The sequence below is a fragment of the Tauraco erythrolophus genome, chromosome 10 (assembly GCF_009769465.1).
Source record: "Tauraco erythrolophus isolate bTauEry1 chromosome 10, bTauEry1.pri, whole genome shotgun sequence".
NCBI classification, from domain to species: domain Eukaryota; kingdom Metazoa; phylum Chordata; class Aves; order Musophagiformes; family Musophagidae; genus Tauraco; species Tauraco erythrolophus.
The window spans coordinates 33,135,554-33,153,107 of NC_141474.1; the positions used below are offsets into that span (position 1 = coordinate 33,135,554).

Genomic DNA, 17,554 nt, shown 5'->3' on the forward strand with positions numbered 1-17,554 from the left:
TGGCATTAAGTTTACACATTTCCCAGCATAAAAAGCACCAGCAAGTGAAGTAGTGCAGGTTAAGCAGAAGCTCTCGACTGGTGGCTCTTCAGTTGTCTTGGTGAATTGTTTTGTGACAAACTGTTGTGTCGCCAGTCGCTGTCCTTGTTTCCTGTCATACACTGTGGTTCACCCGGGCTGTTGCATGAGGCTTGTGCCAGTGCTGGGCACTCTCCGGACGCTGCCATCCAAGCGCAGAGCACTTGGGTTTTCAGCTGGCAGCGTAGGGAAGAACACTCAACCTTCCCGCAGTGTCACTGGCTGGAGATCGTCTCTGTGCTCAGCCACAAGCCAGACCCCAGTTCTGTCTGGGCTCAGGACAGCAATTCTGTAGCGGCTTCAGTTCACCCACGGGCATCTGGTTTCTTTATGTTGTGTGGTGTTTTCCGCAATAGCAAAACTTTCAGAATGGGGAGGAATCGCGTAAGCCGGAGACACGCACTGCAGTTAGTCTTATGACTCTCAACAACTGTTTCTAACAGAACTGAAAAGCCAAAACCATCTTGGTTCCACTGAAATAATAGTCGGAGGTGCTGCAGTGCAGTTTGAGAGCAGCTACTGGGCTCTTCAGAAATAAAAACCAAACCAAAAAAAAAACCCCCACGATAAACCCCAGCCCTTATGGCATAGTAATTTGTAAACTGAACTGAACTCTGCAGCTTCTCCCTCTGCACAGTGCGGCCTCCAGCACCAATAGCTCAGGGAACACAAACTGATGGAATAATCAAATGCGTAACAAAGCATGTAGGAAGGAAATAAATCATCAAGCAAGTCGTGGTGGTGTAGTTCACTATCCTTTTTTCTTAATTCTGCTCTGGTACTATACATATTAAAAAAACGAAAAAGCAAACCCCTCCTTGCTGAAAGGCCTCTGCCCCATTCCGAGCTGGCGCTGCCGCGAGCACGCTCCGGGGCTGTCTCCGCAGCGTCGGTTGTGAGCGTGTGAATCAGCTGTTGTGGGAACTTCCAACTGGGAGTTATGAATCCTGCGAGTGGAGCGGCGCTGGGCTGAGTGTGTTCATTCAGGTTTTCCAGCTTTATTTGTGGTGGAAAAAGTAACCACAGGCGATATTATACCCATGGGCAGCCACGACAAAATAAAAAAGGTGCTCCTGTACAGGAGTTGTAATGTTCCTGGTGGTGAGTGCAGTTCAGCAGCTCACCAGCACCGTAACAGTTTACTGTAAAGCAACAAAACTTAAATATTTTCACAAGTATTTAGAATTTTTCTGAGGGTGTGACTCTAATCGTGGCATGCAAGAGCTCTGCCCACAGCGTGGCCTTTCTTTCTCGGAGCGTAGGCCGAGCGGCGTTGATGTGGATCGGGACACGTAAACAGGAATCTTTTTGTCTCCAGAGGCTGCAAAAGCTGGAAACTTTGGCTGGGCGAGAGACTGCCCAACACCCAGGCAGCCTGGAGAACGTCAGCTTCCCGTGAAATAACGTGTGGAACAGCAAATTAAGATGAAACGAGGGGAATGGCTTCAGGTTCTAATTAGCCTCCTCTCTTGTGGTGGTCACGAGAGGGTGGTGCGCTCCTCCCCCTCGTATAAAAACATTAGTTTTGAGTGTATCTCTTTTCTTTGTCCTTGAGGTGGCCTCCAGGGGTGACAAAGTGAGAGTCACACGATCCACCTGGTGTGGAACTGGAAATGGTTCTTAGCAGACCCAGCTGCTTCGGAAAGGCATGGAACACCCAGAGGTCAGGGAAACAGGAACAGCTTAAACAGGCGAGGCACGAATGAGGAATATTTGCAGCAGAATCTTAGTATCTAATTTTGTGTTTCCCTACAAAAATTCTTAAATCCCAAATTGCATGATATTTAATAATTGCTGTGGCGTAAGTTACTGCTGTAACTCCTGGTCGTCCGTCATCACCGTTACTGTTATTTTCTGTAAAAGTTTGACTTTGTTCTTCCGAGGCCACACGGAACAGCTTGATTTAGACCGGCACACGGTTCATTTACAGACTCTCTGCAGATCAATAATTATTTAATTTCCAGCTGCAGAGGGTACAGGCAGGTTATATAAACTGCTGCTGGTTCAGGCTAACCCTCCAGTACCACACAAAGCATTCAGCTGCTCAATCTTGTATGTTTAACAAAACACCAGCAGCACAGAAAGCTTCAAAGAGGGTGGTGTAGAAGGTAAAGAGAGTAACTGACTCGGTTCCCTTCAAACGATTAGTGACGTTTTTTTCCAGACTGCACAATGCGAAAACATTTTTATTAATGAAAAACTCCCAAAGTCTGAGCCTGTACGTGTTTAGCCACAAACTGGAACACATTTATCATTTTGGTTCTCAAAATTTGAGTTGTAAAATTCAGTATATCTGTTCGAGTGACAGTACTTAGCAGTGGTAGCAAGAAAGGGCGTTCACTTGTGTGCATTTATGTTGAAATTTCTCTCTGGAAAAAAAATTAAAATCATTCTACCGCACTTTTTCAACAGGAGGGAGGCTGTGCCTTTCTCACCGATGTAGAGGCAGGGCATTCCCCGGCTTGGAGAGGTGGTTTTGAGGATAATGAACACAAGAAGAAACTGTTTAATAACAACTCTGCCCATACATCATTAAATACCAAACCCAAACGAAAACGTTGGCCTAAACAGCAAACGTGGAGCCATGTTTTAATACTGTGGCCTTGAAGCTGGGTTGGCTGTAGAGGAAACATCTCTGCAGATGCCAAGTACATCCCTCACTGCGGCAGCCACGGACGGGGAAGTGGCCTGTTGGTAAACAACTCGGCCAGCGCTCGGAATAATTCCTCGCACAGCAGAGCTGCCTCTATCTTTCCAGCCTCATCATCATTAGAAAAAGTAACTAATTTTTAGGCAGGCTGTTGCAAAATGAGATGTGTTTGTTTAGCTCATGTTTTGGGAGCTTTTTGGGGGGGATGACGACTTGATTAACTCAGCATGTGCATATACAGCTCCTGCCCCACCCTGGAAGGGAGCAACCCTGCCCCACTGGGGGCCTGGGATTCAAAATTCATCATCTCAGATAGTTTCTTCCCACCCAGTTCTTGGAAAGAGGGTTATATTGCCTTTTTTCTTAAAAAAAACCCAACACCACACCAAGGCAGGATAATGAATATATTTGCAGTAAGAACATACAGAAAATACCGTTTATTTTCCATGCGGCAGCAAACCTAACTCAGCGTTTTGTACACAACACGTGCGTAAACCAGCCGCGATGGATGATTTACATTGAGATTATCTGGTTGTGCACATTGTCAAGTTTAAATAGATGCCAGAAATTTTATCTAGATGTGCACCTGCCTAGCGCAATGGTATTTGCTGGGAGATAGGTTTACAGGCATTTCTTCGCTCCTTTTAAGTACAGTCAAGCAGATGTAGAACTCTGGGTTGATGCGGAATGCATTTTTCACATAATGCCTGCGTGGAGATAAGGAATGACTAAAATAAATAGCAGTTAGACAACAGCAGCATCATTCTTGTGATCTGTGCAGAATTACGTGGCCGTGTTACGGCCCGTGCTCACTGCATAAGACGTACGGACAGACACACGTACATCCTAAGGCAGCGCAGAGCGACAGATGGTCTCCCTTGAACTGCAGCAACGTTTTAAGATGTTTGTTTTAAGGAAATGTGGTAGTTTTTACCTGTAGAAAAAGTTGAGAAATGATTGCTAAAAGATCACTTTGCTCTCAGCGCTGTGTTTTTTTAAACTAGAGGAAAGCAAAGTGTTGGTCATGCTTGGGAAGGGATAGAACTAGAAAAAGTAAATGTGGCCCTTTTTTTGGACATAAGGTGCAAAACCAGTGTTCACTGACTAGACAGTACTATCCATGGACATAAACTAATAGTAGAGACATGAGTCTCTGAGCTAACTTCAGACTGAAGCCTTGTAGTTGTCGGCGTGAGCTCAGTTCAAGCTGTTAACTGGTGTGTGATTATTGTACCGCGGTCACTGCAAACCACAGAAACTGTGCTGGACGGTGAAAATGAGCTGCTGAACAGGATGCTGGCTCTGCTCTCCTGCGCTGCTTTCCATCCCTCCACCACGCTGTTCCCAGCCTTTGGTGTGGTAGCTGGTTTGGGAGGAGTGAGGAGTGGCATCTCTGGCATAAGCAGCTGGCAAGTACTAGGGTACAGGTAGCTTGTGAACAAGCAGGGATTTAAAGCTTTATTTTTTGCTACTAGGTTACTAGTGATGACAAAATAAAATTTAACCTTCGCCGAAAAGCAAAATATGTGTGTCTGAGCTCACCCTGCTCTAACTCAGTTGTTACACAGCTTGTAAAACCTGTAGATGGACTTTTCCATATTCCTGGGTTACAGGATTAGAATACTTTAACGTTCCAAAGGAGAGCTGTTCTCACACTACACAGGGAACTGACACAATCTGCAGCCATTCTCGTCTTTAGGGACACCTTTGTCTCACCAGCCTTCGTGAAAGGTACCAGCAACTAGGTAATGCACAAGGTCGGTTGCTAACTGTGCTTTTGCTTACAACACTGGAACAAAGACGAGTAACCAAAGGAGGAAGAATTTACAGACCCATAAAACATGTCTTGAGGTGTCAGGATAGTGTTTTATGCTTTCTGCTGGCCTGGCTGGCTGCGTACAGCCTGCCAGGAGCTGAGGAGCCTACCCAGGGGTTAACGACACCGTGAAGAAGGATGCACGCAGTCCCTTTGGAGGGAAGCCCGAGCAGAGAAGCACCCCTGCCATGAACAGCCTCCTTCACCAATTCCAGGGCATCAGGCGTGACATTTAAGAAGGTGTAATCTGAAGTACACACGTTTTCTTGCTTTTGTTACATGTGTTACAGCTGACTTGCCATTCTTGAAAAAAACATCCAGTTAGGAACTGAAAATGTTGATGAGAAATGCCATCGGATGTTTTAGAGCAGGACGGTTTCAACAGATTGAATATGTCATTTTGCATAACCAAACCAGTAACAAGAAATGCCACGTGTGGAGTAACAACAGTTTTCCCATCAGTCTTCACTGCAGGCCGACACACTACATCACTCTGCAAATGTTTTAAAAGTTCCTCAGGCCTTATGTCACTACTACCTGTAGGTGGCAGCTGGAGGAGTCCCAGAGCAGAGCGAGGGGCCGCTTACCTCAATCACAGAGCGACTTCAGGAACGCAGAGCTACTGGTGGTCTGAGCATACACTGTGGAGGAGGAAGAACACTTTTGATAAACAGAACAATGGTGGTGTTACAGAATTGGTGAAAATCCCTGCATAAATACGAGTTAAAGAAGTTACTGCAGTGGTTACTGTGTCTCAAAAGTGATTTAGGAGATTGTCTCAATTACTTGTGAACGTGTGCACATCTGCTCCATGATTACCAATGAGGACAAAGCAGATCCAAATGCGTTACGAGTATCAGAAGCTGGTCCTTCATTGTCACTATTAATAATAAACAAATAAATATCAGTAAGGACCATGTCAGCAGATTCAGCAGAATCCAACTGAAGATCGTACGAGAGGAACAACCATCCCCTGAGTCCTCTGAAGGGACAGCAAAAAGAGAGGCACTCCCACCTGAGCCCTGTACTCAAGGAGGGCAGGGCCAGGGTGAAGGGCTGAGCAGATGCTGGGAGAAGTAGAGGAAAAGCAGGCAGGGGCAGCGAGGAACGCAGGGAATGAGAACACACTGGGAAAGGGTCTGGAAGCGTCTGAGTGCCAGGGTTTGCAACTGGCTTTGTGCAGCAGATAGCAGCTCAGATGCTCCGTGCCCTTAGTGTCTGCTGATGGTTCCTACTGACTCCACCACCACAAAGGGGTGAAGGGAGAATTCACAATTCTTCGCTTTACAGTAAACATACTGAGAACAACAAACACACGTTCACAGCGGCTTACAGCTAAAAAGACTAAAAAGAGGAAAGGGGCTGCACATAAACCTCGACACAGAGAGGCCTCAAAGCCACCCAAGACATGGGAGGTGGTGGGAAGGTGCTCCTCATTTGGCATGCTGTGATTCCTCAGGTGCCACATGCTTCCCACGCGTGATGTGACGCCTGTGGATCTGACATGAGGTGCCAGCGATGTTACCTGGAGCTGCCCCAGACCAAGCCAGAAATTCCATCCTAAGCTACGTCTCACAACGTTACTCCGTAAAAAACCACATCCAATTCAGCTTTGCCTCGGGTACAACTTTTCAGCGTTATCCCTAATAAACACCAGTTGTTTACACAGATGAGCATCAAAAACCTACCACTACCTATTGCTTAAAATAGGAAACTGTCCAGTCTTCTCTGACAAGTAACAGAAAAAGATTTCATCACACGTTGGTTTCTTTGGCTAAATGCAACTTGGTAATTAAGTCTTTCTGAACCCTTTAAGCACTGATTGCAGCTTTCTGCCTATGCGGTACTTAAAGACCCCATACATGCTAAAGCCACCATGCCAAGAGCTGCGCTTCGCTCTGAGACGCTGTCTTAAAAAATGGAAACTGCTCAGATGCATATAAACCATCGTGAACTCAGCTTTCTTTCCAAATAGATACCGTGATAGCACATTTTGACAAACCAGCCTTATTTAGAGTAATATTTATACACGTAACATTAAGATTTGGATACTCAAATAATAAAATAATGTGATTTACTACTCATTCGCTCCAAAAACTTACAATGTTTGTTGTGGCAGTTCAAGCTCTTTTGGTTTTAGAGTTTGTGTTTTGTTTGTTTGTTGTTTTTTAATATATGAGCTAATGAAGATAAGCTCTTAAAAAAGCCCAACAAAACAGACAAAAGAAAACCCTAACAACCCTTCTCTCTCTGGATATTTCTATATACAAAACTCCTAAGTAAGTTAAACTACATGGAAGCAAAGGGATCAAACATAGAATCATAGAATCACAGAATGGTTTGGGTTGGAAGGGACCTTAAAGATCATCCAGTTCCAACCCCCCTGCCATGGGCAGGGACACCTTCTACTACATATGCCGCAGGGCTGCAGCCAACTGCGGCACAAGCACTGGCTGGGTGCAGGACCAGCTCTCTCCTCACCAGCCCAACATTTCAGGGCTGCGTAGGGTGAGGCAGCAGCTGGAGACTCACCAGAATCCTCAGCCCTGCCTTGGTGCCCTCTGCCATGGTGTCTCCTGCCCACGGCCCACAAAAGCATTAGAAGGGCAGAAGCTTCCCAAGTTTCTTTTCCCCTCCTACTGCCACCGCCATTCCTTCCCCAGTTTGATGGTTCTACAACATGTGCAGATCTCAAAAGCAGAGAGGAAAAAAATGTTCACCTGTCAGGTGATGTAAAACCAATCTTCTACTAAATGTGCCAGAATAATTTTTCTCCACCTCAACCACAGTTAAAACCTTCAGTCTATTCATTACTGTCTTTTTATAGTATTTTTATTTAATAAAACCTATTAAGACTACCATACAAATCTCTTTACTTATGCTTTTATCTTTTAACTGATCAATTTTTATATTGCTGACATCCCTTCTTCACCATTTGCTCATTTAAAAATTCATAGTATATGAGCTATGTCTCTGGAGAAAACGTCTATAAAATTTGTTACAGCTGGCAAATGTGTATGAGTCAGTGATAGCACATGACTAAATGCTTCACAGAAAATAAAATTTGTTTCTGTAGTAAGCAGAACTGTTTAAATGTTATTTATTTTTATGTTTCAAAGAAAATATATTGTGAAGTGCTGCATTGATTTAATACGCAACAATGTCTGTGTACACGCTGTACAAGGAAAATTTATGAAACCTTTGCACAACTCCTTTAATTGAATTTTCCAAATCTCTCACCACACACAAATAATCAATATCTTCTGCAGAGAAAACCAGTCAGAATTATTACAGTCTTTCTTTTCAATTTTGTTGTCATCAGCACATACACAGCACCTGGATATTTGTAACGTCTGGATAGCAAGTTATTTACACCTCTTAAACATATAATTGCTACTAAGTGAGTCCAAACTAATGTTTCTTTTCTTTTTTTATTTAAAATAATTATATTCATGGGAGAAAGCAGTATTTATCCTCATGTAGGGGTTGCTACATGTAGCTGCTGAAAGAACTACAATTCTTTTCAATTTTTCATTAAGCTTAAGACTCTACAGGCGAGATCCACTAGAATTAAAAATTAATAGCTATTGTGTCTGTAGGAAGATCCGTAGGAAAATACAGACAAGTGTGAAATTCATGAATAAAAGCGGCCGACACCTAAATATGAAGCGCAGGTTGACAGTTCTATATGTATATACGTCTGAGGCCTATAGTCGTATGTCTCGTGCATTTCTGTGTCTGCCACAGAAGTTAATAGCTTAATATTTCATCTACATAGCAGCGGATGTTAAATCACTGGAGAGGTTTGTAATCTGCCCCCTGCCTCCCATCCCAAAAGCTTCCCGTGCCGGTGACCCCAGACCCAGACGCTTCTCAAATCTCAGGCTGTATTTTAAAATCTTAAGGTGCAGGCACAACCCGGCAGAGCCGTACCCTGCCGGGAAAGCGCGGAACGTGGGGGTCAGACAGCGACCCGTCCGCCAGCTCCTTCACCCTTCGGTAGCATTCCTTCGGCAGACAAGATTGGGAAAGATGGTCCTAGGAAAATCAGGAGCACTGCAGGTTTTGGGTAGCGGGCTAAGTGGGCTGTGTGACCTCTTCCAGGTCGTACAGAACTTTCCATGGTTACAAACTAAAACCAGGCCCGCTTGCCCAGGACAGGAGAAGACGTACGGTCAAATGTAGCCGGAGCAACAGCAGGTTTTAAGCCACACAACACAAACCAGGACACAACACACCCCTCCCCTTGGTGCACTTTGGGGAAATCTCACAATCGGTTTCGATTGTAAAGGCAGGAGGGCAGAATGGTGAGGCACTGGCACAGGTTGCCCAGAGAAGCTGTGGCTGCCCCATCCCTGGAAGTGTTCAAGGCCAGGTTGGATGGGGCTTTGGGCAACCTGGTGTAGTGGAGGGTGTCCCTGCCCATGGCAGGGGGGTTGGAACTGGATGATCTTTGAGGTCCCTTCCAACCCAAACCATTCTGTGATTCTATGATTCCTCTGGGTCTCTGCACAGGAACATTCAAAATAACCTATGAGCACACAAGATCAGGTGAGTTGCACGAGGTCCATGTGTGCACATGCACATTTACACATTCAGCACTGAAGCAGTCCTCATTCGGTTTCACTCAACGCAGCCCCATTTCCAAGCGTTCACACCGAGGTGTAACCTAAAACTGTAACTGAGATTAACTTTTCCCCGTGTCTACTTGTAGAAAATTCCTTATGAGCAGATATTCAGGTAGATCTTCCACACAGAAGAGCAGATGAACAAGGCCAGATTCTCTCCAGCACCAAAGTTAGGACTTTGAAGCTGTCTCACCAACACATAAAACATAACTCCCAAAGGATACGCTCATTTCCACGGGCTGGCTCAGCTCCAAGGAATCACCTACCAGCTGGGAACGCGTGCAGCGCCTCTGCGCAACCTCTCTCCGATCTCTGCCATTCGCCCGCATCGTACGGGCCCGTGTCGTGCCAGTCACAGTGACTGCTCTTCTAGAGGAAATCCTGCAGAGTCCTGCCATGCTGCAGCCCCTTCGTGCCACCTCTGGCCACCAGAAGACTCCTGGGTCTCTGTCCTGTGGCAAAGGCGGCACGTACTCCGTACCGCAGGTCACTGCAGACCTAGTCCGTGGAAGCATCGGCTCTGGCTGCCGCAGCCTTGGGCGTACAGGATTCCTGGGACTGGGCTGGCTGAACTCGGATGCAATGGAACAGCAGGCTTTAGGGCGTAATTTTTGGACCTTCAGAAAATATGAATTCTTAATTCAATTTCTGTCTTAGTTTCACAGCCTTTCTGAGCCGGCCAAGAGGGCAACTGGTATCTTGGCTGCGTGCAGGACCAAGTGAAAGAGTCCTGACGACCACCAGCTCTCTTCCGAACGCTGCGCAGGGACAGGAACTCAGGGCAGACATTCCTGATGCGTGGCCAAACACCAAACCTGGCCTTTAGTGTTAAGAACCGAAGTAAGTTTGCAAACACAAACTCCAAGTCTCCATCTAAAAATAATGTTTGAAAAAAAGTCCTTCAGCATCACCTTTGTTGCTTTTAGAGACACAAAAAGGCTGCTGGAGAGATCTTTTGCTGGAAAGAAGCCTAGGATTTAACTGAAAGGACCTTGGGAGAACTAAGGAACTGCTGTTTGCACCAGCATTGGCAGCTTTTTCCAATCAGATTAAATACCTGGAAGAACTGAACCTCAGGAAAGCCTCTTACCACACATGCCTGGAAGCGGGGCTTGCACAAACACGAGCACATGGCTCATCCTCACAGTCACCAGCTCTTGCGGAAGAGGCCGACAGATTTGTTAGATACGAAGGCCTCTCCCAACGCCCTGGCCCAACCCCTGCATCCATCCCATCGCTTCCCTGAAAAGTATTTGCTGTAAGCAAAGGCAATGATGATATTTGATCCCTTTGCTTTCAGGGAATGGAAACTCCGGAAAGAAACTCCATTTCTGAGTAAATTTACTTGTGAATTCAGTCAGTTCACATAATAAATTTCTGCTCGGCCAGTTCACGAGACTTACTTTTCCCAGAAAAGGTATAATGACATTGCTTCCCTGCAAGTGAATACAAAGTCAGGCTGAGAATAAAAAGTATGTTTTTCAGCACAGGGTTTTTACAGTCAGAAAAATCCACAGATACTTCCCTGAAAACACACATCTGAAGTCTGATGCGTTCCTCCTTTCCCCAGAAGACACCAAAGCAGGAGGAGGAGGAGGAGGAATGATATGTGGGAGACAGACAGCCAACTATGTCTAAAGGCCAACAAAGCTATTCTACTTTATTTGAGGACGTAGAAATATTTTGTAAACTTGATTCACCCTCACTCACAGCAACCTCACAGGGCCACGAAGATGATAAAAGGGCTGGAGCACCTTTCCTATGAGGACAGGCTGAAAGAGTTGGGGCTCTTCAGCCTGGAGAAGAGGAGGCTCCGGGGTGACCTTATAGCGGTCTTCCAGTACCTCAAGGGGCCTACAGGAAAGATGGGGAGAGGCTGTTCAGGGGGGTCTGTTGTGATAGGACAAGGGGTAATGGTTTTAAAATAGAGGGAGGTAGATTCAGGTTGGATATTAGGAAAAAATTTTTTACCATGAGAGTTGTAGAACACTGGAACAGGTTGCCCAGAGAGGTGGTGGATGCTCCATCCCTCGAGACGTTCAAGGCCAGGTTGGATGAGGCCCTGAGCAACCTGATCTAGTTGGAGATATCCCTGTTCCTTGCAGGGAGGTTGGACTAGATGACCTTTGAAGGTCCCTTCCAGCCCTAACCATTCTATGATTCTATGATTCTATGATTCTATGATTCTAACCCACCAGCAGTCCAGACCCAGCTCTTCAGATCCTTGTACACAAACCTCCAGCACAAAGTTCAAACCCTAACTGCCACGAATTGGGATAAACTATGGAATGTTGTATTTTTACCATTTTATCTGTTTTGAGAAGAAACTGCTTATTAAGGAGTCCATATTTTGCAGTGTTTCTGAAATGGGATTTTACATTTTGCCATACATACACAGTCTTCAAAATTTTGATGGGCGAGTGGGAGCTCAGTATTACTCGGTGCCTAATCTCTCCAGCTTTGGTTTCATCAGTAATTTCAAGTGGTGTTAAATGAAAATCCATCTAGTTAACCCTGATTAGTCCCTTGGAAAGCCACCACTACTGTTGGAAAGAGCGCAAACTTCAGTCATTTGTATTAAAAACAATATGAAAGTCAGCAATGTGTAGAACTAAACTTAATAGAGGTGATCATATTTGCTCATGGGCTTGGCAGGATGAACAACAGCACCAAAAAGAAACTATTTTTTATTTCATTAGAAGATGCAGTCTGAAAATAGTTTTCCTTAACACTGCAAGTATTTGATCTTCTGTAACACTCTCTTCTTGTTCCTTACTTGGACAGCATAGTCATGGACATAGAATCACAGAACGGTTGGGTTGGAAGGGACCTTCAAGATCATCCAGTTCCAATCCCCCTGCCATGGGCAGGGACACCCTCCACTACACCAGGTTGCCCAAAGCCTCATCCAACCTGGCCTTGAACACTGCCAGGGATGGGGCAGCCACAACTTCTCCGGGCAATCTGTTCCAGTGCCTCACCACCCTCGGAGGGAAGAATTTCTTCCTTAGATCTCATCTAAATCTCCCCTCTTTCAGTTTAAAGCCATCACCCCTTGTCCTATCACTACATGCCCTGGTCAAAAGTCCCTTTCCAGCTTTCTTGTAGCCCCTTCAGGTACTGGAAAGCTGCTGGAAGGTCTCCCCAGAGCCTTCTCTTCTCCAGGCTGAACAACCCCAACTCTCTCAGCCTGTCTCCACAGCAGAGGTGCTCCAGCCCTCACATCATCTTCGTGGCCTCCTCTGGACCCGCTCCAACAGCTCCATGTCCTTCTTGTGTTGGGGACTCCAGAGCTGAACGCAGTATTCCATGTGGGGTCTCACAAGAGCAGAGCAGAGGGGCAGAATCCCCTCCCTCGACCTGCTGCCCACGCTGCTCTGGATGCAGCCCAGGACACGGGTGGCTTTCTGGGCTGCCAGCGCACATTGCCGGCTCATGTTGAGCTTCTCATTCACCAGCACTCCCAAGTCCTTCTCCTCAGGGCTGCTCTCAATCCATTCTCTGCCCAGCCTGACACGATTTATGTCAGTGTTTTACTTTTTGGGAAGCAAAGTATTAGTATAATTTGTAATAACCAGCTTAAGTAGCTTTCCTGGTTAGAATGTTATCTTCACTCCCTGAATCTCTGACCCTGTTAAATTTTCCTTTAAAATATGCGTATTGCAACCTACATATTTATTCTCAACACACATAAAGCATGTTTTAGACTGCAACGGACCGACTAGATTTCATCTCTTGGCAGCTGCTTTCCAGTTTGCTTACAATCTATTCAAAAACATTTTGTTTACTGTAAGTGCTAGTCATGGACAAACAATGATGCCATTTTTTATGCTGGTCACACAAAATAATATACTGAGTTCTACATAATGCTGCCCATTGAGCAAGGAATGTTTTGTATTAAGTTGTTTTAAGTAGAGGTTGTTTATGTAAAGTAAATAAATTTCATGCCTCACCATGTGATGATAATGTGACATTCCATCTGTATCAAGCCACAGAACAGTCATAAGTTTTAAGTCTTAAGCATAACTAATTAAAAATAATTATGAAAAACCACATCCAAAACTAAAAGGCAAAGTAAAACATCTCTGAATGCTTTCCTTTTATCACATACTGCTTCGCCTCTCCCATCGCTGTATTTTCAAGACTGCAAAATTGAATTTAGTCTTCATTAAAGCAAAATTGACACTGAAACTTCATCAAAATTGGTCAACTTAAACTCATAATTCTTTTTTCCTTTCTACTTTCACTAAATATCTCATTTGTCATGTAACAAGTCTGGATATACGTCGAGCATTAGGGGCCAGTTTCTAAAGTAAAGGTGAAACTATACATGTACATCCTGGTGACCATTAAGGAGCAGTGCACAAAGGGAGCTTAAACCTGCAGGGGCCACAGCGTTCCCCAGCACCAGTGCCAGGTAGGGGCTGTGATCCTTTGAGCAGAAGGACACAGGGAGCTGTAAATCAGCAATGGCAGATGGCACAAATGAGCCAAATTCCTTAAAAAGTAATGTCACTCCTTTTCATTTTGTGGTAATCCGAGGAAACTGAAGTTTGATCAGTTTTCTTTCCTTTAAGAGAATTCCCCAAAGCAGAAAGAATTTAGGCCTGTGGGAGAGCAGACAGGACCAAAATCAAAGGGGCTGCTTGTGATATGTCCTGCTGGTTGGGACAGCTGGCAGACAGAGCAGTAGAGATGCCATCACCCATTTTTGTTCTGGTTTTGCTCTTTTTTTTAAGATAGAATGCATGAAGATAACAGAAATATCAGAGTATCAGTGGTGAATGTTTGTTCATTTTACCAAGTGTGTGAGAAAAAAAATAAATCTTGCGTGTAGCCCCCGCCACCTTCCCAGCTAGACAAGGCACTAAAGGGCTACTTGGGCCACACTATGTGAAATGCCACCAACTTCAAATATTTTTGCAGCACTAGTTATGAAGAAAACTAATAGTCAGGATTTCACAGTCCTCTGGAGTGTGCTAAATACCTCACAACACACATAAGGTGGAAAAGGTTTTGCTGCAAAGACTATGCTACTTGGCTTATAAACTGAAAATAGAGGGGGAGGAAGGAGAGTGAGGAAGAATGAGGATAACTGGCATGTATAAAAGGTATGTCAGCTCTCTAGGACCTGACTGCACTTATTTCTAGATCATGCCTCCAGTGCAAGACCATTACTGATTTCTTCTCCTTGCACACTTTGATGGAGAAATGCCCGATACAACCAAAATAGCTGAAAAGATGGAATACACATGCAAGTAGTGCAAAAGTTTCGGCTAGCCCACATGCTTTGAAGAAACACATTTGATTATCATCATTTTCACACACCAAAGGTTACCCAACTTATTTTGAGTGGAAAGAACTAAGAAGGAATCAAGGAAAAGGAATCATCAAAGCATTCTGTTACACAGGAGTTATAAAAAGTTTCTTACGTCCGGCAGGAAGTTTTCCATGGTTTCTTTTCAACAGTTGCAGTTCTTCTGCTTGACTCACTAGATGAATAAATAAATCTGAAATCAATAAATGTAGCCCCAGAGAGTCCAAAGAAAATAATACCTATGACACCTTTTTCACTTTCAAAGCATTTGTATTTTTCTTCAAGCGATGACAAAAAAAAAAAAATCCACCCTTTATCTACGTATTGTCATAAAAAAAATTACCAAAACATTTTCGAAATGAACGGAATTTTGAGAAGTGGGGCTAACGAGTCTTATACCACATTTTGTTCCCATTTTTGTCTTCTAGTGCTGACATGGTGCTTTGTTCCTAATTCAGGGATGGGGGAAAACGAGGATTCCCATTTTGAAGGCAACAAGAAGCAAACAGAAGGAGTGTCAACAATGGGTCTAGCATCTCATTTCCAACCTTCTCCTGGATAGGCAGTCTCACTGCCCTATCCACAGTGTAGGGTAGTAATGTAAACACAGACTGTTTTCAGAAAGTTTCATCTTGTATAAGAAAGCATCCGGCTATACGCATTCCAGTGGCAACCAGTACAGTGTATACATATGCAAAATTAAAACTGAATGAGAATTGGAATACAAGTCAGGAAAGAAATGGTAATTTAAACAACAGTAGTTGCTGGAATTGTGTGGTGCATAAATTCCACTGCTGGGGAGACCTAATGCTTTAGAAGAGTCACAGTAAGAAAAATTCTTCAGCACCTGTGGCTTTACTGTTCACCTGTTTCCAACTGCAAACAAATTAGCTGTCCTATCACCCTACGTTTTACTCTTCTACAGCTAATTCCAGTGTTTTTACACTTTGCAGGAAACAGAGCAACCAGACAGGTTGTAGAATAACGTATACCAGCAAAACATCACATTTGCTGCAGGTTAAGAAACAGCTTTATCATCTTTGCACACTTGTTCAGAGACTGGACAGAGGGACTAGGTCTATGCATATATTATTGATATTCCCTGGTGGGCTGGAAACAAGATTATCAAAGGTTGGTAGGAAAAGTCTACAAGAACAATGTTATATGTGCAAACCTTTGAGGAGAAGCAGTGGTAGTACATTCAGTCTGAGACACACACCTGTACCACCAACGTGCCATGTGGGTACCCATAAAAGGTGTGGTTGTTGTGAAAACAACTGAACAAACTGTTCTGAAGCAGAACGACGGGGGCCCCTTTGGTGCCCACAGCTACGTTTCACCACTTTGAAAGTAATGACCTGGTAAGAGATTTATTTTTTTCTGCCTGAAAGCTAAAAAAGAGGTTTTTTTTCCTGCTATTATCCACAACGCAATTTTTTTGCATTAGAGTATTTCCCTATCACATACTCCCCTTCCAGTTGCAGAGGCAGTTGGGAAGAGAACTATGAACGCACTTTTCGCTGCTGAGGATTCACATGTCCCAAGAACCTCTGACTTGGAGTAAGGATAAAAATTTTGCTAAAAATGGACACATATAAACGCCAATCTTTGACTTTCTGGGTTCCTTTGAAAACAGCCTTACAGATGTGCAGTCTGTAAAGTGCCCTTATCCCAAGACAATAAGCATCTGGTATGTCCATCATTTAAAGACACATGAATAGCGATTTTTAAAGGCTGGAAACCTACGTTCAGCCTAATCCTCCTAACAGGCAAACAAACAAACCAACTTCCTTGCAAAAAGAGAAGAAAGGCAATGCAATCAAAGTGCAAACGTTTAGCCTAATCACTAGCTAACTACCCACTAAGTATCTAACTATTTACATAAGAAAAGGTGTTGCTCTTGCAAGTTTTTCCTCCCCATCTGTGCCTGGGAGTTAGAAGAGTGGGCGGCTGGAGTTGCTTTTCTTTTACGTCCCTGGTTGGATGCACAAGGACATTTAAGGTGCATTTGTCCCAATCAAAAGAAGTCACTCGTGGGAGTCGTGGGGTACAACTCTTCATCATGACTCTAGGAAACGTTTGGAGTGACCACTGTTATAAAAGGGATAAATATTACTGAAAATCCTCCTTACTTAGCACTTGGGTTTTCTGCACTTCAGCACTCAACATGCGAGACGAGTCTGAGACACCAATGACATTTTCAAGCTCTCTGCTGCCCTCCAAAGCCTGGAAAAAAACATAATCAGAGACATTGTTAAATCTCATTCCCAAAATATCTCCTTAGACCGTCTACAACTTACTACAAACTCTGAAAGAAAGAACTTCTGGAAATTTTTCGTAAGCTCTGAATGATGCATGAGACTCCACCTCACAGAAAGCCAAAAAGAATAAGAGTTTAAGGGTGCAAGAACATATGCTACTTTTGAAAATGGCATTCAGGTGCCTTTGAAAGCATTACTTAAAAATCTCCTGTTATTTACGCTTCAGCTGTTTAAACAGATTAACACTTGATCCCCAGAAAAGCAATCTTGGCACATGCACAAGCTTGCTGTAATACTTAGTAAAATGGAAATCTGCAAGCATTTAAGATTCTATTGAACACACTCCTCAGCATTTCGTGGTAGACCTAAAAACGTACACCATCAATCTAATGAGAAACGGAAAGGATTTTCAATAGAGTTTTCAAAAGAAACATTTCAATTAAAATATTTTAAATTAGTATCAGTCTCTTTTTTTTTGTAAATAAAACATTGTCAGACCACATATGCAAGCAAAATAAATCAATACGGTACTTTGAGCGCGCAGAATTATTTCTCAGATATTGATATACAGCAACCAACCTTGTGCTACATTTATTCAGGAAACAAAATGTGAATAAAACAGAAAAGTGATTTGCATTTTAGCATGTATTAAACAGACTATTAAATGATGACACATCAGTGGTAAACTAAATAGTACAATCACTACAACACAAAAGGGATATTTAATCTTCAAGGATATAAAAATCTCAGCAGCAATAATTCATATTTCAGCTAATAAATAATAGTTGATAACTACTTCATATG

The 17,554-nt window shown here is 43.8% G+C and overlaps 1 protein-coding gene across 1 annotated transcript in view; it reads right to left on the reverse strand.

Moving 5' to 3' along the window:
- Nucleotides 1–5,132: 5,132 nt before the first annotated feature.
- Nucleotides 5,133–17,554, reverse strand: part of ITGB3BP (integrin subunit beta 3 binding protein) — a 32,380-nt gene continuing 19,958 nt past the window's right edge. Inside the window, exons 6-8 of the mRNA XM_086617079.1 lie at nt 16,622–16,715; nt 14,605–14,664; nt 5,133–5,185 (exon numbers count right to left, since the gene is read on the reverse strand). Coding sequence (XP_086473205.1) covers nt 5,133–5,185; nt 14,605–14,664; nt 16,622–16,715 — 207 coding nt within the window. The remainder of the gene's footprint in view (nt 5,186–14,604; nt 14,665–16,621; nt 16,716–17,554) is intronic.